The sequence below is a fragment of the Trifolium pratense genome, linkage group LG1 (assembly GCF_020283565.1).
Source record: "Trifolium pratense cultivar HEN17-A07 linkage group LG1, ARS_RC_1.1, whole genome shotgun sequence".
Taxonomy (NCBI): Eukaryota; Viridiplantae; Streptophyta; class Magnoliopsida; order Fabales; family Fabaceae; genus Trifolium; species Trifolium pratense.
The window spans coordinates 51,938,059-51,966,011 of NC_060059.1; the positions used below are offsets into that span (position 1 = coordinate 51,938,059).

At 32.7% G+C, this 27,953-nt stretch overlaps 2 protein-coding genes across 4 annotated transcripts; one reads left to right on the forward strand and one right to left on the reverse strand.

Annotated features, from left to right (window-relative positions):
- The first annotated feature begins 103 nt into the window (after positions 1 to 103).
- LOC123902540 (putative phosphatidylglycerol/phosphatidylinositol transfer protein DDB_G0282179) lies at positions 104 to 6,710 on the forward strand. Of its 2 annotated transcripts, none has more exons than XM_045952301.1 (4): positions 104 to 772; positions 4,619 to 4,720; positions 5,211 to 5,371; positions 6,417 to 6,710. In XM_045952301.1, the coding sequence occupies exons 1-4, from the start codon at positions 352 to 354 to the stop codon at positions 6,522 to 6,524; spliced, it is 792 nt and encodes a 263-aa protein (XP_045808257.1). In that variant the 5' UTR covers positions 104 to 351; the 3' UTR covers positions 6,525 to 6,710. The 2 variants fall into 2 exon arrangements, with proteins under 2 accessions (XP_045808257.1, XP_045808258.1); XM_045952302.1 differs by lacking the exon at positions 104 to 772 and adding an exon at positions 3,293 to 3,576.
- A 5,435-nt stretch (positions 6,711 to 12,145) lies between these two features.
- Positions 12,146 to 16,123, reverse strand: LOC123902538. Of its 2 annotated transcripts, none has more exons than XM_045952299.1 (4): positions 15,602 to 16,123; positions 15,342 to 15,500; positions 14,166 to 14,855; positions 12,146 to 13,505 (listed from the first exon to the last, which is right to left on the reverse strand). In XM_045952299.1, exons 1-4 carry the CDS (start codon positions 15,941 to 15,943, stop codon positions 12,408 to 12,410), a joined length of 2,289 nt encoding a protein of 762 aa, XP_045808255.1. In that variant the 5' UTR covers positions 15,944 to 16,123; the 3' UTR covers positions 12,146 to 12,407. The 2 variants fall into 2 exon arrangements, with proteins under 2 accessions (XP_045808255.1, XP_045808256.1); XM_045952300.1 differs by having other exon boundaries at positions 12,146 to 13,499; positions 15,602 to 16,091.
- Positions 16,124 to 27,953: the final 11,830 nt, after the last annotated feature.

Below are 27,953 nucleotides of genomic sequence, written 5' to 3' on the forward strand. Positions count from 1 at the left end.
TAGGTTGGATTTTTGTGTAATTTTTCGCGTGTATGTTTTGAATTGAACTCTATAGAGCTCATACTTAATATTTTTTCAGCGTGACACTCATTCCACGTTACTTAATCTTAAATACTTATCAAGTCTTTTCTTGATTCTTAAATACTTATAAAATCTTTTCTTGATTCAAACGCAACAATTTCTTCATCCCCATCTCTATCATATGAATCACCAATCACTATTGATGACTTTGTTTAATATGATCTTCCAATTCAACAACAAAATTCATCATCATCAACAACATGGCTTAACAAAACAAAATTTCCCCTTTCATCTACCTAAACAACTAGCCCTTGTTTCATCTTCAAGACGATGAACGACGCAACCGATTCATCTGGATTCTTTGGTTCACATTACATAAGTATTGGAATTTCAATTGGGATTCTTTTACTCATCACAACAATCACACTCACATTCTACATTTGCACAAGATCAATAAATGATTTGGGATTAGATGAAGAAACAATTATGAGCTATTCAAGGATGTTATATTCTGAAGTGAAGCTTAAGAAAAATGATTCAACATCAACATGTTGTTCTATATGTTTAGGTGATTATAAAGGAAGTGATATGCTTAAGGTTTTACCAGATTGTGAACATTTGTTTCATCTTAAGTGTATTGAAACTTGGTTAAGGATGCATCCTACTTGTCCTCTTTGTAGAACTTCTCTAATTCCAACACCTTTGGCTGAAGTTGTTCCATTAGCAACAAGAAGAGATTCATCATATATAGGTAGTTTGATTTTCATTATATTTTTGCAAATTGCATCATTGATGGTTTATCACAAATTTATCTCTTAAGTAATTTATTTATTGATTCCATATTTATTTTTATTTTTTTTTTAAAACTCGGTATCCGACTCAAAGATCGACACTAAATTGATGAGTTCAATCCCACTGTCCACTTGTGGAGGCTCCATTTAAAGCTAGAATTTTGCTCCGAAAGGACTACCCCTTAAATTGATATCACAAAAAATCGAACCTGAAATATTGAGATGAGCAGAATTCAAGATCTCAAGTCAACACCACTATGTCAACTCAAATGGATTTTTATTGATTCTATATTGTAAATTCTTCCTTTTACTGCGCCTTTGTGCCAAAAAGAATTTGTTGAAAATTGTCAAAAAATATTAGTTCATCTTAATTCATCGGAAACTCCAATCTATTTAAAAAAGTTGAATGTGTCTATTTTTTTGTCTCTTTGTAAACTTTGATAGTCTATCTCGGTACATCTTGTACTGAGGAGACTGTTTTCGGAGCTTAGCTTTCCATTTGCCTCTGACCATATCTTATGAGAATGATATTTTTATATGAGAATTATGAGAATGAATATGGACCATTAGATTAAAAGGAACGGCTAAGATTAAAATAATGAATCATGTGCCATTCTCATTCAATCCCAAAACCATATCACAGACGCCTCTCCCTCTCTTCTATTCGACCATCTCTATTAAAAGAGGTAAAGGAATGCATGATTGGAATAAGAACTTATGGGTGAAGAAGAATTGGAGAGGAATGATATAGAAAAGGAAGCAGAACTGGAAAAAAGAAGACACCAAGAGGAACCAAGAAGAAGTTTGGGCGATTTGGAAGAAGAGAAGAGATGAACTTGATCTGGAAATGCAAGAGTATGATGATTCAGTGGAACATGACTCACTTATCTTATTTTAATCTCAACCTTTCGTTCTAATCAAATGGCTCATATTCATTCTCATCATTCTCATATAACGGTGGATTTTATAAAATTTATATCGGTTAAAACGTTATTGAAAGATATAACATTTGGTGTCAAACTAGTTGGTGTCAAATAGTATTGTGAACTTGTGATACTCCTCGATTTTTCCTTTTCTTAGGCTTGTATTCCTAGAAATAAGCGATCTGTTATGTGTACAATTAATTTGTACAATGTTTTGGACAACTCTCTCACCCAACTCCGTGAAGTTTCGAGTTCAAACTCAAATAGAGGTGTTAAAAATGAATATACTACCCAAAAAAATTATACTTAAAATGTGTCTTTTTATGTAAATAATTCTAAAATATCCTAGATACATTTAACTTGACTTTTTGTATTTTTAAATTAAATGATAAATTGCACTTTTGGTCATTGAATTTTTACAAATTTACGATTTTAACCTTTTAACTTTCAAAATAGTATTTTTAGAGGGACAAAATCGCATTTTTGTGAAAATTATGGGACTAAGAGTGCTATTTCTATTTTTTAAAATTAAGAATGTTTTTGGTATTTATTTGTTTTTTCCTAATATTTTAGTTTTTATTTTTATTTGAAATATCTTAATTTAAAAGTAAATAATAAAAAATATTTAATCATAAGTAGTTATGTAGACAAATGAGATAAATGTAGACGTCATAAAAGTGAGTCAAAATATATCGAATTTAAAAATTCAAATTCAGTCTAAAAAAAAGGGTCACTCTATTGTCCCCGTGAGCTTAACTCAGTAGGTAGGAACATCGCACTATATATGCATTAGTTCGGGTACGAATCCAGGACACTCCACTTATTTAGGGATGGCAACTGGTGCCCATGGGTGCGGGTTTGACACTTACCAAACTCACACCCGAAATCATCACCCAAACCCAAACTCAAACTCAAAGGTTGTTCGGGTGACAAAACAACACCCACGCCCACATCCATTGGGTTCAAGTTTTTTCCACCCAAACCAAACTCGCAACACATTTGAAAATAATTTGCAAATTTAAGAAATTAAATTCAACATAGACTTTGAATTAAATTACAACTAAAATTAAGTTCCAAGAAAATTCAAACATAGACTTTCAAGAAATTAAATTACAACTAAAATTAAGGTCTTCCAAGGAAATTGAGGGAGACTATGGGAGGTAATTAGGTAATTATAAAATATTTTGGGTGGGTGTATGGGTTTCAGGTGTGAGTTTGACTGATACCAAACTCACACCCATATTATCAGGTGTCACCCGAACCCAAACCCAGTCAAATCGAATTTCGCCCGTTGACTTGGATTTGAGTTCGGATGAGTCTCTCGGGTTTGAGTTTTTTTGCCATCCCTACACTTATTCACCTTTAAAGAAAAAATTTTTAGTTACTAGATTACTTGACAAAAAAAAATCAATCTATTTGTACCAAAAAAAAAAAGGTCACTCTATATACAAGGGGTTAAAATTATATTTAACCCAAAATAAGGCAAGTAATTTAAAATGGAATTTACAGTATATTTATATATTTAGAACAGTTTATTTATTTTAGTTTTTTTCCCCCAAGCAGGAAAAATTTGTTGGGAAGTTATTATCAAAATAAAAAAATTAGTTGGGAAGTTAAGCAGAGTACGCAATATTTTGCTGTCAATCATCATCATCATTCATCATAATCCCTTAATCACCAACGCAGTTATAAATTAATTATAAGTTTGTTCCTATTTCATTGTGTAAATTCTCATCAATCATCAATCATCATCATCATGGAGACGATTCCTTCTAAGCTATTCTTCCTCTTTTCAACTCTCTTTCTTCTTCACGCCAACGCCACCGACATTCACTATTGCGGTTATTACTTTCTTCCTCTTTCATCTTTTACTATTTATAGTGTTTCATTGCTACCGATTATTTATTTATTATTTTATTTTTTTAATTTTTGGTTTCGTCAGCTAAACTATCGTTCTTGAATATTATATTCCATGTTTATTTGTTGTCAGATATTTTTATTTGGAAGCTTGTTGTTTGTGGGGTTTTTAATATGTCAGAGTTTAATTAATAATAATAATTGAGTTTGTTTCAATAATCAGTTTTTCTAACTGGAACTAACTTATTAAATACTACTTCTTTCAAGTGTAGATTCTCTTCAATTTGTTTGTTTTTGTTTTAAATCTTTATGGATTCTTCTATGTCATTGGTTTTACAAGAATGAATAGATGAATTGGTTTTTCAAATTTTAAGAATAGGTGAAAATCATAATCCCTCATTGTTGCAAAATGAATATTTCAAAAAGGTCTTTGACCATGGGCGCAACCATGGCCCAGCAAGCCTGGTCAGTTGCACGAGTTCTGACCAAAATTTTGGTATATTTAGAGGTTAGTTTATAGCCAAACTAAGATTTTTTGTTTGAAATTGAGATTTTTAGGATTTAGCTTAGGCTAAAACTGAGATTTTTTGTTTGACTATTATTTATATATTATGTCACATGTGAAATTTTTCCGAGGCTCATCTCAGGAACAAATTCATCATTAATTCAATTGGGTAGGGAACAAGTACCGGTAAATTAATCTCTATGAGACCTAATTTTCATATCCAAATTAGTCCTTAGTGTGGCGGCATTGATATGAAAAAACATGAAGGGGTTACATATATGGTTAACGTCACATCATAGTCCTTAATAATAGAAGTTCATAGAGAGATAGGTTTGATTGACATTTTACAATTTCGTGGGTGCATTTGACTATTTTGACTGATATTTACTATTTCGAGAACAATCCTAGTCGCTAGTTTTACAACTTAATAATTTAATTTAAACTGTTTTGTTGTATTAGTGCTGCAGTGCTGCTTTTTATTGAATAATCTATTTCCTAATTATCTTGTATACATTTCACAGATAGGAAAGCTAACTATGATGTTGAGGTTAAAGGAGTTCAAATAACTCCTGATCCAATTGCAAGAGGCCACCCTGCAACATTCACCATTTCTGCAACTACAAGTACTCCTTTTGTTTTATATATTTAGATTTTTATTCCATTTTCATGCATTTACTGTTTCTTTATGCACAAGCCTACTTGTGCTGTTGTGCTATATTTTAGTTTTTAAATGTTGATCTGAGCATGGTAAGTAATGTTGTTTGGAATTATTTTTGCTATTATGGGCCTGTTTGGATTTGGCTTATTTTTTAGCTTATGAAAATAGCTTATACAAAAAAGTAAACTTTTATGTTAATTCATAAGTTTTCACTAACAAAAATTGTATCTTTATAAGCTATTTTCTCATAAACTACCTTGAAAAACTTATAATAATACAAAAAAACTTATTTATTTGCATAAGTTGTTTCGCATAAGCTCAAAATTAATTCAATCCAAATGGGCCCTATATCATAGTGGCGGTTGCTGCTTGTGCATTCCGTGTAGAAATAGCTGAGGTTTTGATAGGTAATGAGTTGGCCTTCTTTTCTCTAATCCGATCATTTCATTACGCAGGTCAAGCCTTATCAGAAGGGAAACTCTCGATTGATGTTTCGTATTTTGGTTGGCATGTATATAGTGAGACCCATGACCTTTGTGGAGAATCATCTTGCCCTATTTCGGTTGGTGATTTTGTGATTGCTCATTCACAACTTTTACCTGGTTTCACCCCACCTGTAAGTCAGCGTTATTATTTTCATTCCTCGAGTATTGTGTTTATGTGGGTAGGTATGTTTGGGCAGTAGGAAGTATATTTGTATATGCTAGTACAGATTTCCATTTGATCCAAAGTATTCCACGCTAAATTGTTGGCTTCTTCTATATTAGTTGGGACGAAACCCTTATACTATGTGTTATGGGCCGCCGTATGGCATTTACATATCTCAATCCTTATACTGATGTGCCTTAACATGTTATATAGTACGCTTAAATTCTTGGATAGTACTAGAATTAATGTTGTGTAATTAGCGGCTATAGTGGCATTATAGTTATAGAATTGTGGAATTTGAACAAATAACCGCTATAGCGGTGTTATAATGCTTTATCATTGTGGAATTTAAGCAAACTTTTATTTGAAATTGAAATAGCAGCTAGCTATAACCGCATTATAACACTGACTAGCATAATGTTTGTTTTATCATTTGAAATGTTTTTTTCAATGATATGGGTATTGGAGGGTTAAGATAGTATGGTTATTGGTTAGGTGAAATTTCTAGTTTATGTTCTCATAAACTCATGAATGATGCATAAGTTATAATGGAAAGATTATAATGTTGTTAATAAACTACTATCAAACCCCAAATTTTTTAAGGCCCTATACTTTGACCAACAAAGAAATGATAGTTTCAGTGTTTAAAGTTTGATTTATTGCCATTTTTTTTTTTTTTGACGATGTTTGTTACTGTGAAATGCTTTTAAGTCCACCAAGGCAACAATAACTATTGTTTACCCCTCAATGCTGTACTGACAAATTCCTAGTTTGCTGTCTTGTGATTTATCCCCCTTAAGTACACACAGGACTTTGTGTTTACTGCTAATTATATGCAAATGTTTTTTTTTTCTTTTGAAACAATTATATGCGAATGTTAACTTGCAATCCATCTTTCCCTTCTAGAGGTTTAAAAATTGAATGGAGCTGTCGTAGTTCTCATTTATTTTCCCCTTTTTATTGTTGTATAATGCTAATTTGTTATATTTATTTACCATCTATTACAATTACAGGGTTCATACTCTTTGAAGATGAAGCTGTTTGATGGAAACAAGAATGAGTTGACTTGCATTACATTTGGTTTTGATATTGGGTTTGGTGACCCTGTGGCTGATAGTTAATTGCAATTGCTCCTTCATATCTATGTTTAGATGCATATAAATTAGTTTTATAAACTTAAAAGTACCTTTAGAATGTTGAGTTCCTTGTATTATAATCCAGCATGACCAATATGTGGATTAAGAATCATAAATAATGTTATGTACTTGCTGAGATTACAAAATACAAACTACATGCTTCTTTGTTTATTTATGTACCGTATTTATTTTCTTATAGGATCAGCATCTGTCTATTTGATTTCTGACTATAGTATGAGGGTGTTAATGTGGCGGAATATGATTCAAGATCTTTCCGCATTACTATCCGAAATTAGGAATGAACATGTCACTTCATCTTCATAAGATGAAAAATTTGATGCCAAATTTGTGGTCTTTGTAAGTTTGATACAGGATTGAAAAGTTAGTAGTTCATGTTCTGTTCACATTGATATCAGAGGTTAGGGTTGTAGATGCCTTTTTTTTTTTCTTTCGCCATTAAATAAAATTAAAAATCTGGTGTCAGAATCCTGTTCGGCGTAGGAGTGATGCAAGAAGTATTGGAAAGTTTTTACATACATTTACTGTCATGTCATCTGTTCTTGAGCTTGATGAGTATCAAGCTTAATTTGTGGTTTGATATAATGTAATGTCTATATCTAAAGATCATACATTACATTAGGGGAATCGGATTATATGCAGTCAGCAGAGGGTGCAGTCAAGTGAAGTCAACACCTCTTAAGATCGAAAAGTTCAAATCTTAAGACAATTTTTTACTTTTGTTTTAGTATATTGAAGTGGCCGACTGCATGCAACCCCAATCCAACATTAGGCAAGGATATATTGCATATTCCTGGTAGTGGTTTTGGAAATCAACATACAATTTTATATTTTTTTGAACGGGAAAAGAATTTTATTAAAATAAAGGAAAAAAAGTATAAGAGGTACTCTACCTACACATCATAAGAGAAGTACATAATACTTCAACCAATTCAAAAAGTCAAATCATAACAAGGACATTTCCTTTGTTTACTCTAATTCTATATTTCCCACCCAGAAGCTGACGAACTATACAATTTAAAGGCTCCACACACCATTCATAAAATATACATGGTGATGAAACCTTTTTAGCCATTAATCATTTCCATGAGATTACTTGTATCCGATAAAAAATCTCCTCCGGACCAATTACAATGTCCTTGAAAATCCTTTCATTTCACGCTTCTAGAGCACCCAAAAGACGGCATGTCAAACCATTATCAACTCATTTAAAGCATGCTTCCGACAACAAATAGATTGGAGAAAGCACCGAAATAGTGAGCCAATGGAGCCCGACAATACCGTTGTCAAACCAAACCACCGATGGACCTTTTTGACCAAACTACCCACGTCGATGGACAAGACGTAAGTAAAGAAATCAACATACAATTGTGGATGATATTGAGAAGATATGTTTGGAGTAGTAAAATGATGGGGTGAAAAAATTTCTTTGAGAACATGTAAAGAAAATTAAAATGAGATATTTTGAAAGTTGAAAGTACAAGAAACAGAAGAAAATCAACAAGAAAGAATCTGGATCTATCTTTATAGAAATTGTTAGGCTCATGTTGCGCACCTATGTGTCAAGCTTGTTTGTTTGTAAGTAACTTGTTGTACTTGCCTATATAAGAGGCCATTGCTAATGAGATAATCAAGAATATTGATTCTAATCCTAACAGAAATACAGAGGAGGGGCTGTGTGGGAATATAAAAATTGAATTTTGGAGCTACCATTGCCCCACTAAAAAAGATAAACAAATAAGATACTTTCTCTCCGGCCCAGTGATTCTTTTATACCCCTAATATTCCAATTTTGTCCTTGCAGAAAAATTCGGTTCGTAGAAACCGAATTTTTTTTAGTGCAAATTCGGAGTAAATTTCGGTTTTTAAAAACTGAAATTTGTTTTCTAGGCAAAAAAAAACTTCGGTTTCTAAAAACCGAAGTTTTTTTAAGAGTAAAATTAGAAATTCAGGAGTATAATAAAAACACGGGATCGGGAGAGAAAAGATCAACAAATAATTATAAACTACTTTAGCCCAAAAGTAATTGCGTGTCCGAAGAAATAATATAGTGGTTAGTGAAATTCATGGGTCAAATTGAAAAAATCAAACATGCACCATCTCAATCGGTAAAAAGTACAAAGAATATGAGATTAAGAAACAAGAACAATGTGAATAATGTTGTCACAAAAAAAAATGTGAGTAATATAGTAGTATATCTTTAGAAATTCTCTTCTCTTTATGCTTTCACAAATCAAAAGTGTAACAAAAGAATATACTATATGCTCTTAATCTCATATAATAAAAAGCATAACATACAAATCTTCAAAAAAATACAAATTTCATTTGCGTAGTTTTTCAACACGAACCAGAACCTCAAGAATAAAGTAGACGTAAAATGTATTTCATCCGTCTGTTATTACAAGAATTTATACCAAAAATCACTGATATTAAATTTAGGTTACGTCTAACATGCACAAGTCTCTCAAGTTGTTAAGATTTCCATGGTTAGGAGAAAATGGAGAAAATTTTAGAAAGTCTTCAAGATAGTAAAAATCATAATGATTCATATTTGATAAAAGATAGTGAAAATAGTACAATGGTGACTCTTATATAGAGCAACTTAGGGGTTAACTAACTAACCACCTAATAACAAACTTATAACAAACTCATATAAACTCTAACTAACTAATATAAGATACTAACTAATCACCATTATTCTTAACACAAGTGGTAGATGGTGTATATGTAGCGAATAACATTATAACGAATATTAATTTTATAAAATTTATCGTTAGATTGAAAGTTTATATCATATAGATCATCTATATAAATTAAAAATACTCACGGAGTTTGTTCTTCTCTAACATGTTTTATACTATTTTTAATATCCAGTGATTTTTTTCACTAATATTTACACCATATATTGAAACTAGACACCAAAAGGGAAAAATCATTTACGTAGGATTTCATATATATTGGGGGTAGGTTAGGTAGGAATTTCCTAACCCCATAACTGCCATTTTTATTCCTATATATCATACTTGACTAAATCATGTGCTAATTGAGCAAAGTATCAAATTTATCTCCAAAATTACATGCGTCATTTTTTATTAAAACTTATTTTAAGCTTCATTTGCTATTGAAAATTATTGGATAGTATATGAATTACACGTCAAATGTGCATATGATATGACATCCCCCATTTGAAGAGGAGAAAATGGAAGTAACCGGTCTGACTCAACCTCTTTGCACAAATTGCAAAGTTTGATCAATCAACTACAACCCCAAGTTAGGACTGTTTCTTAATTTATATTGAGGTCTCTCTGATTCAAGTTGGTATAGATAAAAATATTATTTTATTTATATATTTTTTTAAAAAAATTATGAGATTTACTTAAAAATAGTATAAGTAGTTATTTCTAATTCATTTGTTGTAACTGTAAATTAAAGGAGTAATTTTGAGATTCATTAACTTAAATATTCATTGCATTTTTTTTTGTTTTTTGTTTTTCACCACCCGTTTAATCTGGTTCGGAGGTTAGTTCTGACATCAAAGTGGTTTCAGCCCCCTTCTGATCGCAGTTGCGGGGGATCGAACTGTGGTCCTCCCTACCAAGTTCAGCGCCAATCACCACTGAACCAACTAACGATTGGTAATATTCATTGAGATTTAACAAGATAAGAATTACATATTTTTTTAAAAAAGATATATTGTAAAAATTATTTTTAAGGAATGATATTCGAAATTGTTTCTCATTTTAAGTATTTTTGAAATTTTATTATCTAATTTTTTTTATAAATTGATGAAATACTTAAAATGATATTTTATTTTATGAAAAGTTAACTAACCAAATTCTCATTTAAATATTTCTTTAAAAAATCTCTTTTAAAAAAATATAACAAAAAAGATAAACACTTTAAAAAGTATTCGGACTAAGTCTAAATGCAAACCAAAAAAAAAAATACTTACATAGTTGCAAACATTTTAGATCCATTATTTGATCGCACTCACATAAAAATACATATTATTTAATTATTTAAAAAATACATGCTATTTAATTATTTTGTTCTTTCTATCTTTTATTAAACATGTAATCCATCCGTCCCAAAATATAAAGGAAAATTGTTCTATCAAAGTTGATGTGTTTAGTCCAAATTTTTAATCAAATATATCAACTTTTTTTGACCAATTTTCCTTTATATTATGGGACGGAGGGATTACGTGTGACCAAATAGCGTTGCTGAATTGAATCTTCGTCCCTCCGAGACTTCCTCATGCAATCCACCAAGCTAATGTGAAAGAATCTCCCAACTTGTAAATAAGATCATCATCATTGATTCTATTTTTAACAACTTGCTTCAGTCTCATCATGGTTTGAAGAAGTAAAAATAAAAATCTCATGGAAATGGTTAATGAGAAAAATTCCAATATCATTTTGATCATTTAAAAAGTTTCCTTCGTTGTCTTGGACATTATCTATCTAATAATTCCCTATCACTTCTTATTGAAGTCTTCTCTGTGATTGCCTAAAACAAAAGTCTTCTTGTGGTTGTGGTTGTGGTCCGTGGAAAAAAGTTGGCATAATTTTTTTGGTACTATTGCCCCACTTTTGGAGCTTCTTAAGGCAATTTTAAATTTAACATAAGCTTACTTTTTAATTTTATAACTAAAAATAAATAGTCAATGTGAGTAAGTAGTTTCTTTTAATAGAGTAGTTATTATTATAGTCAAATGTTTGATAGTGTGTTCATATTGAATTCATTTTTAAAACTAAACTTGGAACTAAAATGAAATGCATTTAATTTGAGTCCAAATCAGTACATGTCTGATAATCTATTTTAGAGGCCTTGAATGCACATTTGAATACTTGAAGTTGAAATTGAAACAAGTTATTTCCACAAACTTTAAAATCACTATAAAATACAAAAGCATTTTTTTTCACCGGATGAAATCATTTAAAAAAAGTTATTCGTAGACGAAATGACAAATACTACACAAAAATTCAAACACAATTGTGAAGTCACGATTTCAAACCCTAGTGAATTTGTCCAAATTAACAATATTGACATTTGTCAGTTGAGTTAAGTGTTTGCTCAATTGTAAAAGTTTAACTTTATAACTTTAAAAGACGATGTTGGACTTTATAATCAATGTTATAGAACAAAATTCAAATTGTATCTAAAACAATATAAAGTGATTTGTCACTTTATTTTTTATTTTTATTTTTCACCACAAATATCCGATTTACTGGACCGCCTAATTTGGTTCGGGGGCCAATTCTAGCATCAAATAGTTTCAGTCCTCTTCCGATCGCAGTTACGAAAGATCAAACCGTGATCCTCCTTACCAAGTCCAAAGTCAATCACAAGTTAACGATTGGTCTTATTTGTGTCACTTTAATTAATAATAATTCCGCGCCTCTTAAATTATTACTTTTTGAAAAAAAAATACAGGACACAAATAATGTCATAATACTCTTTATTCAGGTCAGTTGAAAGAAAATGCATTCAACTCTAAATCTGTCATGAGCTATAGTTTTCTGGATAGTAAAAGTAGCATAGTACAAGAATCTTGGATTCAGAATTCTAAGAAAAAGGTAACAATCTGCAAAAGTTAAAAAGCCAATTCATACATCTTTTTGTTAGGAACCAAAAGTTTAAGCTCAGATGAAAAGGAAATTACAGATACATTTACAGGACACAGTTCCCTAGACAGTTCACACAACCTCGGTTCACTTCCTCATTTACCATCAAAAGTTCAAATGAGTTTCCTTTTGTTAATTTCACTTCAAATCAGAAAAACAAAAACACTTACATAGTAAGACTAGTTAGAGTAAAAACCGCACTTTCCTTAATTTCGCAGTACGATTATGTGTTAACCTCAGTTACTGCAAGAGAAGCTTCTTCATTCACAGGAACAACAGCAGCATCGTGAGATTGCAACGAGAATTGAGTATAGTGAAACTCGATTTGTAGTCTTTGATGAAGTGGAGTCGATGATATTAAACCTTTCTTAACATCTGCTTGTAGTTCTCTAATAGGAATTGCTGCTAAGAAACTTTTGATGTATTCTTTGCATGCTTCCTTTCCTCTGCAAACAACTTCCTCTTCCTCTTGCTCGCTTTTCGACTGTTCTTCCGTCTCAGCAACAGACTCCGATTCCTTACCGTTAATTTGCTGAACCTGTCGGTCGTTGTGCTCTAATACATCTGCAACAGTTAGTTGGTCAGTGGTTGCGTTTTCTTCGGATGTTTGAGTAACATCTGGCATTTTGTATATTACTGTGTTGCCATCGAATTTCAAGATATATGCTTGATTGCAACCTTCATAAAGCCTCTCTCCTAGAGTGTCAATGATGCAGTAAGCATCGGCTTCGACTTTGAGGATGAAAAAATGGTCATTCCAACTGATGATAAAAATTCGGGGTTCATTGTTATTGATACACTGGTGTCCGGCATTACTAATCTCATCCCAAATGTTATCAAAAGACATGGCCCCGTGCAGAAAATCAAACCTTCCCTCATCCATTCCTTCTGGATGAAAGAAACCGATAAAGGACTTTTCAGGAACCACGGAAAGGGGACGAATTTTGGCCTGAACAACTGTTTCAAGATCAAAATGCTTGTCAGGGAATCGCTCCCTATATGTCTGGTTTTCACATAAGTTTCTCCATTCTAATGAGCCATCTCGAATTAAGCTATCAAACTGGGACTTTATGGGCATGAGGTCTCGATTGTTTTGGAACCAATCAGCAATTACGGCAACAAGAGCTGTACAAGCACTCTCACCTGCTGCACGTTCGCTGCGCTGATCAATTGAGGCGAAAAAGACTTGTGTCTGAAGTTTCATGTGGCCGTCACGGCTCATTACTTCTTTCTGCTCCCAACTGCCAACCGCAAAATTGTCGTCCCCAAATTCAGATACGGATGTTCGGTTTGCACCTGAATCGTCCTCAGCTTTCTGTGACTGGCATACAGTTTCAAACATCAGTACTGATAAGCAAATTAACAAACAAGGCACAGGTCCAACAAAAGTTGCAAAAAAGATTAAGAAGTTATTAAGAGCCAAGTTAGATAAACTTCTCAAGAGGCATCTATGCAACAAAAAATTTAGACAACCAAAGAAGCAGATAGGGATATCTTGAACTTAATCGGAAAGGACATTAAAGACAACCAAAGAAGTGTGTTCATTTCCCAATCAAAGAAGCCTTTGAACTCATTCTCATATAACAATGAAACTTGTTGTATGTACTCTTCTCGGGATCGGATTAATGAATTTTTAAACAATAACTTCTCTATTAGTTGAAATTAACATTTGTATCTCATCTTTCCAGAAATTCTTTCATTTCACTTCTCTATATCTATCTATCTATCTATCTATAAGCCAATAAAGACTTTTTAGTAAGTGAGGAACATAAACTTCATTTTATTGAAAAGCTCTCATGAACTAAAAGCCAATTGAAAAGCCCAAACTGAGCCCAATTCCTTATTAAAACATGGTTAACACGTGTAAGATCATGAATCAAATTTCGGTTGGGATGAATTTTGAGAAGATATCCAACAACCTATTCTTGTGAGCCATAAACATGTAGATCATGAAAAACAATGAAAAGGAACAAGTTCTTACCCCAAATGAAATAGATTCATCAGAGCTAAGCTGTCGTCGATCAAAATCAATATCATCACCACCTTCTTCTCCATATGCCTTCTTTAGCAATGGTTCTCCCTTAGATTTAGGAGATCGGAAACTCAACTTCCTCTTCCTCCAAGGCAATAAGCTCCGCCTTGAACTTTGTGCTACATAAGGCTCGGAGGAGGAAACTGTAGAATCCTCTTTTGGCAAACTCACGATATCCGACTTGTGATTGCTGTAGTAAACCCAATCCTCATCGTCACTCTTTACCCTCATGCTTGAATAGAATGATCCCCCAGCATTTGCAAAGGCCAGTTTCCCGTAACTGAACGATTTCCTCACACTATCCTCCTTAACCTCTTCTGAATGTGAATCCCCTTCCTCAAAATCATCAAGAGAGTCAGAGTCAAAAGGGTAATTATACTCACCATCCTCACTCCTGGTAGAGTAATTTCCCTCGCTCCCTTCTTCTTCGCGGCTCGGTTTTCTTGCTTTCCTTGTTGATACAAACTCAGTCAAAATCTTCACTTTCCTAAGACCGGCTTTGATGGTGGAAATCTCATCTTTCTCCGACAAACTAGTTTCTCCTGACTGAGCAACGGGCGATGCAACAGGCACTATTGACTTATGAACATGCTCACTATTCTCTTGTGCCCCTCTTAACTCCACTAAGCTCATTGATATCTATACAAAATCAACAGCAATTATAAAAAAAAATTGATAAGCGGTACAAAAACAAACAACAAAGAATAAACCATCAATTTTGTCCCTAAAATATCGCTATCTTTTCAATTTAGTCTCTGCTATTAACAGATGTTTGGGACTACCATGACAGATTCTCATATAATTCACTAACAAATTTCATATACTTAAGGGAATACTTATCATTTTTATATACTTTTCTTTTGTATTAACCCTCTAATTCTCAGGGGAAGGGGCCCGGTAATCCATAGTTCAAGAGGCCTAACAAAAAATTGTTCCCACCAGGAACCAAACTCAGATTCTCCTGAACAATTCGACCTATGAGTAACTCATTAACCACTAAATTGATGGTTTGTGGAACAAATTGCAAGTGTCAATTGTCAATTTTGAGTCAGAAAATTAAACATTATTGTATAAATTGATGGCATATAAAAAGAAATAAATTATAGATAAAGTTGTTGAACATACAGTGAGTGAAAGAGATGGCTCAACAGAAGAACCACCAGGAAGTGTTAGTGGAATGCTCAAATCAAAATCCTTCTGATCAATTACAGATGCAAACTCAGCTAGATTCAAAGAAGCTGTTCCAACCACAGGAATCTTAGTCTTTGGCCTCTGATTCAAACCCTACAAAACCCAAAAAAAAATAAATAAATAAATAAATTAAATTTTTCATAAACTAAAACATTGCACAAAGAAATTAAACAAAAAGGGTCAAAGAAAAATACATTAAAAACGGTGAAAGCAATCTCCCAAGGATGAAAAGAATTATCTTTATTAGCAGAAAGATTAACAAAGCTAATAAACTCTTCATCCCACAAAACGACATCGTTTTCATCTTGGTCAACACGTCGAACATGACTTTCACCGGTGAAATTTCTGACAACAGCGTTACGACGGAGAGAACTAAGAGCAAGTTTAGGACCTTTCCATCTAATTTCAACAGCGAATGTATTCTCCGGTGATAGATCGATACAACAACCACGAAGAGTTTTGATAAGTAGTTTAACTTGGTATTTTCTTGAAATTGGTGGTGGCCATGGACGCCATTTCATCATTTTGACAACCATGATGAGATTTGGTGGTGGTATTGTTGAGAAAAGGTTAAGGTTGTTGGTGGTTGAGAAAAGGGACAAAGGAAGAGGAAGAAGAAGAAGAGAAGAAAGAAAGAGAAGTGTTGTTTGTTGTGTGTATGGATCTTACAAAAGGATTCGTGTGTGTTTGTTGTGTTTTTATACTAACGCCGTTTTATGACAATTACTACCGTTTTGTTATTTTTTTAATTTTATATTCTCTGCTACGCTGTCAATCAATTTCTAACGGAGTTTTGCATTGCTTGCATTGCATTGCATTGCATTGCATTTATCTGACCTTAACTTACTTTCTTTTTGAGGTATAGTTAATATTTTTAAAATATAAAAAATAATATTTTTAATACAAAAGTTATTTTTTTTGTTTAAAAAAACGTTAAAAAGGTTCTTATGTAGTTGGATCGTTCAGATTGTTACAACCTCTAGCATATGGTTTGAAATTGATACTAGAAGAATATATTTCACCAAGTAATGCTAATTTCTCCCTTTTTAGAATGGCTCCGGTTTCTTCATAAGTTCCCTTTCCGTTGAGCAGGATAGAGCGAAAGTTATTTTGTATTAAACGAGTGATTTAGAGTTGCCTTGCTTTTCTAAATTCAAGCATGTCTGTTATGCTCATCGGCAGAATTATGAATTTTTTTCACGTGGGTCACTACAAAGTTATAATATAATATATAAATTAAATACAAAAATTATATTGCATAAAAAATGCATTTTTTTTTGTGGTGAAAAAAAAAATAATGCATAACAAGGATACGTTTATCATAAAAAAAAAAAAAAAAACTAAATTACAACATTGCGGTACAAGAAAATCGAAGATTTTTTTCTCCCTGTACCTCCCCTTTTTTCCTTTATTTCCGTAATACCCTCATTTTCAAAATAATTATCGTAATACCCCTGTTCTGGACAAAAAGTGTTGCTGCGCAGGTGCCTGCACATGGCGAAAATCAGAGTCACGCCATGCAGGCAGGATGGCGGATATCAGAGTTCCACCATGTGCATGTGGATGGCAGAACTGCCAGTCATGCCATGCTAGGGAGATGGCGGAACTGGCAGTCATGCCATTGATTGCTGTCACAGACTGCTTCTGCATGGGGAACTAGTTTTGGTTTTATTTTTTTTTTATTCAACTCTCATATCATTCTATAAATATTACACTCTACACTTTCATTTTTCACATACTAACTTCATCTTCTTCATTTTAATTGTGCTCATTCACTTTTTACACTGTTTATTTTATAAGAGATGACATCTTCTTCCAATTTCGTGACAACTATTTATCATCAACACCTCTGTTTTTTGTGAAATTTGAAGGCCACCAAGAACATTTTAAATTAGCGATTGACAAATTGAGTTCCTTTGTTGAAAATGAAAAAGAACCATATCGTTTGTACGCGACCTTAAAAAAAATTGGTTAAGTTGTTGTTGTATGTGGTTTATTTTTTATATTAAGTCATTTTTTTATGTTTTATGTTTGTGTAATTTTATTAATGATGTAATTCTAAATTTACCAATTTTATTTTATTTTCTAATTTCGTATGAATGTGGAAAATAATATGTGTGTTTTGTTGCGGAATTTAAAATATAATATTAAAATATTGATATTGATAACAGAAACACGTACAAAAAAAATTACATAAAAAATAAAATAAACTATGGTTAATCAGAGTGTCCTCCTGCATTAGGACATTCTGGATAGTTATGACCCGACACCTGACATAAACCACAACGGTTCTCTGTTTTTTCGAATTCGTCCATTTCAGTTCTAATGTGTGTCTTTTTCGGACGTCCTCTCTTGATTCTTTTCATATCGGCGCGGGGGCAAACAACGCCACCTACATAATTGGGCCACAAACTCTTGCTTCGAACTATCGGGAAGGCCTCGTCGTAGACATCATTTACAGTGCCAACTCTGTACACATCATCAATGAATGCTTCATAGAAAATGTTAGCACGATTACATGCAGCAATAACATGCGAACAAGGCAAATGTAAAGCCTGAAACTTTCCACAGTCGCACAACTTTTCTTTCAAGTTTACTTGAAAATGATCCATTGGTCGGCCTTCATGGGGATCCTCAGTTTCCTCCACTGAGAAAATATAATTTCGCCGATCAAACTCGGTGACTACACATGAGTTTGACTTACCCACTACATCTAAAATCCTTTCCTGGGACACTTCAGTATACTACTGACCAGAAGCTAACACAGCTGCTGACTGCTTTCCTCGTTTTGCAAAACGTTTCCTCAGCCTATAGTAGGTTGCTTGGACCAAAGCTGTGATCGGTAGGCCGCATATATCCTTGAACATTGAGTTCATTGTCTCGGCAAGATTACTTGTCATGTGACCCCACCGAATACCTCCATCGTATGCTTGCGTTCATTTTTGTTTTGGGAGATTATTAACCCACTCTAAAGCTGCCATACTTTTCTCCGCAATTTTACGCTGCCAGTACATGAATGAAGCATCGCTTGGTGCATACCCTATATTGAAAATGAAAAAAAAGTGTTTAGTTTAATATGGTATGGGAAACTAAAATTGTAGAAAAACTTTAGATAATTTTAGATATTTACCCATATTAACAACAAATTTCCGAAGTTTTCTGTTTTTGATCCCCCTCATGAAATTCTGTGCGACGTGTCGAATGCAATAGACATGCGAGGAAGTGTCATTCCATCCATTTGAAGGGTTTTCATAAGCACTTTTAATAGATGTGTGCCTATCTGAAATCATGCATATATTTTCTTGTGGAGTTACATTCTCTCTCAAATGTTTAAGAAAGAAGTTTCATGCATCCTTCGTCTCCCCTTCCACAATTGCGAATGCCACAGGGAAAATACGAGCGTTTCCATCTTGGGCGACGGCCAACAACAACGTCCCCTTATACTTTCCATACAACCACGTTCTATCAACTTGCACAATTGGCTTGCAATGCGCAAATCCTTGAATGCACGGTTTGAAAGCCCAAAACAAACGCTCGGAAAACACTTGACGCTGAATGGGTGTTGGACTTGTCTCGAACCTGATAATGGTCCCATGAAGCCATTTTTCCATTACCATCAACCACTGTGGAAGATCGTGATATGAATCCACCCAGTTTCCATAAATTTGTTCGATCGCCTTATTTTTTGCATTCCAGGCTTTTCGATACGTGATGGTGTAGTTGAATTTGTCTCTTGTGATCAATTATAACCTTGACCGGAAGGGCTAGGTTATTTCGCAACAGTGGCAAAATGTTTGAGCATACCAAATCAGTGTCAAGCCTGCGATGATCTTGCGACATACCAGCAGATACGCAAGTGTGGCTGTTACCGATAGTGGCAATCCCCCAAAGCTCAGCTTTCTTACTTTTTGCCGCTCTCAAGAAAAATTCACATGGTGGTTTATCACATTTAATGACATACCTGGATGTATCAGATTTATCAATCTATAATGATGTGATTGATTGATGTGCCATGTTTTGATTGCTTCCACACATTCCTTTTTGGTGTAAAATACCATCCTTTTATGTATCCCCGCATTCATTGGAAGTGTCAGATTTTCATGGAGCAAAACACGAGAGGGTTGATCAATAAGAGCATTGTCTAAGTTTCGCATGTGCCTTGGAGGATTGTATGCATTTCCTTGGTTTCTTTGATCGTAGTCGTCATCGTCGTCGTCATCGTCATCATTGTCGTCGTTGCCGTTATCAAATATTTCTGCAATATCACCATCACTTAGATCACCAAGATCTTCTGGATAGTTTGGTACTTCATCTGGACGTTCATCATCATCATCATCATTATCATGAGTCGGTGCATGTTTGCAAGTTGACGGATGTGAAGTTGACGAACGTTCATCATCATCAATCACTCCTTCACCACTAACACTTACTACCACTCTCAATCACTCCTTCACTACTACTCTCACTATAAATAAACTACCTTACTACACTTATTTCTCCACACTTCTTCTTCACTACAATTCCTCACTAAACTAAACTTCCTTCCTACAACTTCTAAATTGACTCTATACACTACAATTTCTTCTCAACATTACACTACAATATCATCTATACACTACAACTTCAACATCTCTTCTCCAAACATCTTCATAATAATTTCTACTTTCACTACATTTCTTAACTAATACCTCCACAACCACAATACTTCAACAAATGACTAATTTATGGCACGGTGACGACCATATTTCAAAAAATAAAAAAGTATGAGTTAACTTAAGAAAATTATAGTTATTTTTATACCTATAGTTATATTATGAGTTAACTTTTTAGTAAATTTTTTTCATAAATTGACGAATGGTTATATTGTTATACTTATACTTATATGTGTAGGACAACAAGGCTATGAAAGTGCGCCTTCAGTGCCATTTTGACGCACCAAATCCTGCAACAATACCACTCTTGGAAGAATGTGGTTTTGGTTATGTCGTCCGCTTGCGGAACTGTACGATTAATTGACACTTAATCACAACTATAGTTATGAGATGGAGACCGGAAATGCATACATTTCATCTGCCTGTCGGAGAGTGCACAATAACTTTGCAAGATGTCAACATGTTATTGGATCTACAAATTTCTGGACAAGCAGTTACTGGAAGAAATGTTTCCGTTTGGGAAGAGTTTCCACGATTATTTGGAGTCGCTCCTCCCGACACTACACATGGATATTCTATTAGGACATCATGGCTACAACAACAACTTAGAGCGACGCCACCCAATCCTACCCAATAACAAGCAATGCAACATCTAAGGATGTATATCCTATATTTTCTCGGAAATTTTTTAAAACCTGACAAATCTGGAGACCGTATAAATACTATGTATATGCCGTTGTTGGAAGATATACCGACAATAAAAAAGTATAGTTGGGGTTCTGCTTGTTTGGCCTTGTTGTATAGAGCCATGTGTGATGCGGCAACTCCATCAAAAAAAGTGAACTCATTTGCCGGATGTGTCATACTTCTTCAGGCATGGGCACATTCTCGCATAGAATTTATGTGGTTTGTAGTTTGAAGAAGGTGAAAAGAGTTCTCCAATGGTGGTGGAGGCGGCATGGCAAGGTAGAAAAATGAAGAACATGGATAATGGGTTTTCACATGTGAATTTTAAATCTCGTCCCTGTAATTTGAGCAAATTTTGGTTTTCGTCCTTGTAATTTGTGCAAATTTTGGTTTTTATCCCTGTAATTTGTCAAGTCACCGCCTTCTGAAAACATGATGGTGGTCAAATCAGCAAAATTCTAGTCATATTAACGTTTTTGTGTGATAAGACCACATTAAGAACTAAAACGAAAATAATTTGAAATTAAAAAGGCAAGTTGAAGGTATTTTTTCAGAGACTAAAATTTAAATTCGCTAATATTAGAAACATCAAAAGTACATTTTACCCTACTTCATAAAACAAAACCAAAAAAAATAAAAAATCAACCACTATACTCAAAAGTCAACTTAAGAAATTAATTATAAAATATAAATGTAACCGATAATTGTTTTTTTGTTTGACGGGTGCAACCGATAATTGTTAGACTTTGTTACACATGAAAAGAAAATGTATTTGGGAGAGGATACAAGAAATATGAAAAACGATGCCATATTTGACTTCATATACACCACACAGGTCCACTAGTGTGGCATGTGGATATCATTGCTTCATATTTGGTCTATGATACTTTTGTATTTTTTTTCTTCATCAAGTAAAGAAAAAATTTATTTACAACACAACCGTTAGATTAAAATCATCATGTGTTGTTAGATTAATTTCCTTTTTGCAAAGATAATAACATAAAGACAGCATTGTCTTCGTTGGACAACTTAGCTTTACAGGTTGGCTTGTATTTGTGTATTCTTGTTTTGGTACATTTTTTTTAAGAGCATTTTAGATACATGAATACGAATTGTACCAAAGAAAGAAAGATATATGTATACGAATTTTCTTGCAAGTTTTGAGAGCCTTTAGATTATTATGATGTCTAAACATTTCTATTTCCAATTCTCTAACTCAACTTCAAGTATGAATTATTAACTTCAATTTTCGTGACCATTTCTAAATTTGTATCAAATTTGTGCGGTGGATATTTTTCTAGTTTACCTTTCACACACGTAATGGTTTTAATTTTTTATATCTATCTTTTTTATCTAGACTTTTTTTAAGTTTTTTTTATTTTTATTTTTTACAATATTTAAACTTTATTTAATTAGTTAGGGCAAACTGCAAATTCTTCTCAAAAAATGGTAAGTCTCTTTCCGATCTGGTTAAATTTATGTCAAGTGTGAGGTGGATTAATTAAGTATGACATTGCTTAGAAAAGTGGACGTTAAATATTTTATAATTAAGAGGACTCATAATCCTAATGTCTTAAGGTTTTGGATAAAAATATGATGTTCAATTCACTTATGAGGTCAATGTGAATTATCCTCCTGGCTGCCCCATCGTGACTTAACAGTTGTATCAGAGCCAATGGTTTGATGAAGGGTTCAACCGGCTTCTTGTAACGAAAATCTTTCTGACAAAGGTGGTTAGGAGGAGTGTCCCATTAAGTGCGGCCAACGACGGTGCAAGTGTATGGATGAAAATAAAACTTCTGTTTGAGGGGGAGCATAACAAATTGGATGACTCACTTGAGGGAGGATTGTTGTGACAAGTGTGAGGTGAGTTAAGTTTCACATTGCTTAGAAAAGTGAAGGTAGTAAGAGGATCCATAAACCTAATGCGTTAAGTTTTTGGTAAAGATATGTTGTCCAACTCACTTGTGAGGTTGATTTGAGCCTAATGTGAATGATTACCTAGAATTTAACGCAAGTGACTAATATGGTTAACAGATTAAGGAGTTGGTGATTATTTTATTTTTATATGTGTCGAAAACTACTATAATAATGAGATGCACATTCAAGAACCAATGTGATATTGAGAGGCAGACATGTTTACATATTTTAATTTAACTGATAAATTAAAATGTCAAAATTATAAGATAGAACACGTAAACGGATTTAAACTTCAACTTCTTGTGTGATATCTAAATAAATTTTATACAGCTTTTTTACAAGAGTAATTTTCATTCAGCTAAACATCGCATTTTTAACTATTCAAATTATCGTTATATTGCACATGACATCAAAAAGTTGGCACATTAGTTATACTTTTAACCAATGGATTCCATATACTGGTAATAATATATATATTTTTTGGACCATATGAACATGCTAATGCTAATACTTGCTAATTAAACTAAGGAACAGCTGGCCGTGGCCGAGAAAAGATCATGGGCTCATGGATTTATCCGTTGATACTAGATAGTATCCCAAATGTCTAATATGTGAGCCATGGTTTAATCTTAAACTAATGGGAAAAATTTAGGTTGAATGGATTGTTTTGTATGTTACCGTGTCTTTTATTAAACTTTGTCTTTCTAGTGGTATATTTGGAGTTTAAATTTCATTTAATATTTGTAGTAGTTTTTTTTTTTTGGTAAAAATTGGCAAAACAAAAAAATAAAAAGTTAAAGAAAATTATCTATAGAAACAAGTCTCATTAGCATCAGCTAGAAGACAAAGATTGAGACCAGCAGACGGGTTGGCAATGGAAGTGAAGACTTCATTACTGTTAGTACCAAGCTTAGCTAAATAGTCGGCGCAGGCGTTGCCCTCTCGGAAGGTATGGATGATTGACCTGCCAATCTCTCTTCAGGATGTCCTTGATGTTATTAATGATGGCTGCATAATGATGCCACACATCCACAGGTTCGGTAACTAAAGTAATCGCCGTTACAGAATCGGAATAGCACCACAAATCCTTAATATTCAAATCTCAAGCTAAAAGAAGACCTCTATAAATAGCCATAAGCTCCGCATGAAGGATGTTAGTGACTCCGATATTACCAAAGAAACCATGAATTCAAGCTCCATCTGCATTGCGAATCAATCCCCCAAAACCGGAAATACCAGGATTACCAATACTACTTCCGTCCACATTCAAGATCATGCCAGTGCCGCCAAATGCATTTCACCTCACTAACTTCGGAAATGTCGTCTCATGCTGATTTGTAGTAGTTATCAACCGAACTACCTTGATGGAATATTATAACCTTTTTTATTTCAATTTTTATATATATTAAAAAAAATAGTGGATTTAATTTATTTGTTTTGTGTATTTGGGGTGAGAGGAATGCATCGTCCTAGTGGAAAGATTTATGTGAGAGATGAGGTTGGTTTGAGGGTAGTTTGTTAGTTCGAAAATAACATTAGTAGAAAAGTTGGTAATAAGACCCATTTTTAGAAAGATAATTGGTTAGGTGAGAAACCTCTTAATATTAAATCTACTGTAACTTTTTGGTTTATATGTTGATAATAACATTATGGTGGCAGAGATGTGTCGGAGGGGGGTGGGGCGTGGTGGACAAATGAGGGAGATGCGTCAGAACATCTCTTTCCTTCCTCTTATTAATCCACCACTTTTTTTTTTAAGAAGCTAAATTAGTCCACTCAAATTGGCACTAGAGAGAATTGAACATGAAACCTTAAGGAACCACCCCTTTCTCTTGATTTTGACTTCTCATTTTACGACATTTTAAAATATTAGTATTAAGAGTATATTAAAAAATAATAAATAGTTTTTTTGGAAACAAATAAATGAATTTAATTAAGCTTAAGTAGAAGTTATATTTAGAATAAAAGTGTTTTTTTTTTTAAATTAAAACTGAACGGTAAATGTTGTCAGTATGTCTATTGTCATGACTAATGAGGACCAATCAGCAATAGGCATAAGTTTTGAAACTATGAATTTTCCGTCCAAAAAGTTGTAGCTTTTGTTCATTTATTATTAAACTAATCCTTTTAATTTACTTGAAAGCGTGTATGTTTCATTGTCAAAAAAAGAGCATGGATTTTTTTGGAACAATTTTTGTTTGTCATTTTGTTCAGGCCAGGTTCGGCACCTCCTCTTTTCCCACTCAGTTGCATGTGTTGTTGTCATGACGAGAATAACAACAACATCTAATATTTTCTATTGTGACTTTTATATATTTATTTTAGCTGTCATCATCACCATTTAATTCTGTCAAAAAATAAATCATCACCATTTTATATGTTTGGTTTGAACTCATGTTTGGTTTCAAGAAGAAGGAAGATGATCACTTGTGGTATCTTCTAAAGTACCCAATTTTGTAAACGGAAAATAACTCATCATTCTCGTGATTATCATATGCACTCAGTCGTTTGGCCTGCTTGATTTAGTCGGGTTGGTTTTTTTTTTCTTTTTTCAGCAAAAAGGATGCAGATGGTTAACCATCATCTGCAAACCTATGATATAAATAAATAGAAACAAAGCAAGAACAAAAAGAGAAGGGGGACATAAACCAAAATCCTTTCAAGCAAGGAAAACGAAAAATGGGGACTAAATCCATACCCAAAAAAGAGAAAATAGTAAGAAAAAAAAAAACCAACATAAAAAGAAAAAGAAGGAACAAGAAAACTCAATCTGGTAGCCTACCCCGAGAGCAGATATTACAAACCTGAAAACCCTTTTGCAAATTCTTTTTTCTAGCCTTAGAGATCACCTTAGTGAAAGACTCTTCATTAGCACAAGCACGATTCTTCAAATAATTGATAGTTGCCGCTCTCTCTTCCTCATCAGTATAAACCCTATGTCCAATATCTCTATAATAATTTCCATTCGAATACTGCTGCAAAATCGCCAAATCATGAGTAACATTGAGATTTAAAACCTCATCAGAAGCAACAATGTCGGGCTGGATTTAGGTGGCGTATTAATTTTCTAATACCCAAAAATGTATTATTTATTTTTGTTAAATAAAAATTGTGGTGCTCTCTATTTGTTCCATCTCATTTTAAGCTAGTTTCGCTCCACCGAATTTTTTGATTAGATATCGCGTGTTCTTAATTGTTAGTGTGTAAATTGATCAGTTCCAAGGTATAATTAGATGAATCTGCCTCATTTACAAAAACACACATTAAATATGCAATGAACCTTATAAATGCGATTTTTGCTTATATATTGTCACAGAGAGTGTATTTATAATGTGTTTCATTAGTCTTAATAATTTATGTCCTTTATTTCTTATAAAAAGACCGAATGACGTACATTTTTGAAATAGTACTTTAAAGTGAGATTTGGGTCCGGAATTCGTTGCGAATGTCGATAAGAACATTCACAATCGAGCTCTCCAAGTTTGAGTACTTAACTTATTTATTATTTTTTAATAATAGTACCTAACATGTACTCAACCGATAAAGAAAATCTTTCTTGGTTTCTCTTCTTCTATTTATTTATTTTTTGACTATTTCTTTTCATTTATTTATTAATTAATATGCTTAAATTTAACTGGTAGTTCTATAATTACTTTGTTCTTTTGATGTTTATAGTTACTTTGCTCTTAATCTTTAGCCTTTTATAGTTGGCCAAATGAATTAAAAGAATGATAAATTTGGATAAAATAAGTCATTTTTATCTTTAATTTATTAAAAAGAAGTAAAATTTATTTAATAAATATTTTTAGTTTTTGTAAAAGTACAAATTAAATGATAAAACATAATGATTACTATACTATAATATGTGTAAATCTGTATACAAAAGTGTATATATAGTGTTACAATAAAAAATATATCATAAAAAGTATTGTACTAAGGTAATGCGTTCTTAGCATAATTGTGAGGAGTTTTTGAAGGATTCAAGTATGCTTGAAGATTAAATGGTTGTGGAAGTATTAACGGGCGGTCTTTTGTTGAAAAGATTCGTCGGTTAATTGATTTGAATTGGGAGGTAGCTAATGGTTCATCACTCGTATCATGAAGCGTATCAAACCATAGATACTTTAGCTAACAAGGGGTGTAGCATAGCAGACAGATGTGTTTTCTTTAATGTGTGCCCTAGTGATATTTGTCACAAATTTTTAGCGAATATTTTGAGGATCACGACTCTCGTTTAGTTCCTGTGTAATTTTTCTTTTCTTGGGCTTAGTCATTCCATACTACCAAAAAAAAAAAATATCATAAAGACCACTTTGTACTTCAATTTTAGGAAAAAAAACATAGGTGTCTCATCACACCATTTTATAAATAAAAAAGAAATTAATTAATATTCATTTACAGAAAATATGAAAAAAAATTTAACCAATATAATTCGTTAATAAAACTGAGTTTTTTTTTTTGAAGTAGTTAGTTTTTTTTGACCAAATGGTAAAACTGAATTGACAGCCGTAAAAATGTTAATTTGTAGTGCCCGAATTTGTATTCAAGATTCTAAAATTAATCTAACCATTAAATTATTAGAAAAAAATACAATAGCAACTAATATTCAATTTTATCCTTAAGAACCACATAAAGTTTGGTCAAATAAAAATAAAACTCAAATTTCCACACAAAATGTAGCACGCCCATGTCATAATCTTTTATGTATTGAAAAAACTTCCATAGTTACATGTTTAAAATGTTTCCATACACATACACATTTTGAATTCGAACACATATACCAAGCCACACACTCAACTTGTTAAAGTATGAGAATGAGAACACCATTATAAAAGCAAATGATTTAGTCAATTTTTTTAAAAAAAGGTTCGAGTCAAATAATTGAAAACTATATAATTTAAAAGTTAAACAAACTAATATGAATTCGAAGGTTTATAAATTATTTAGAAAATTTTAAATAGATATGGGACACGTGGGGTTTCGAATATAGACAGAGTCTAAAGGTAGATTCTATACTATAGTAAATTTTAATAAAATATTATTTTTATTATTGACGAAAAAATATTAGTATTTTTGTTCTTCAATTTTTATAATTGTAAAATTTTGTGGTTTTACTAGAAATTATAAAGATTCATTTTTAACAATTTTTTTTACACAATTTTTTAACCATTTTTAAGAATTGAAGTACATATTAAACAATTTAAATATAGAGACTCAACTGTTTGGTTTTTGTTTAATTTGGACTATTTTATAAAATCAGAAGATTGTAAGATAAAAAATGTCACAT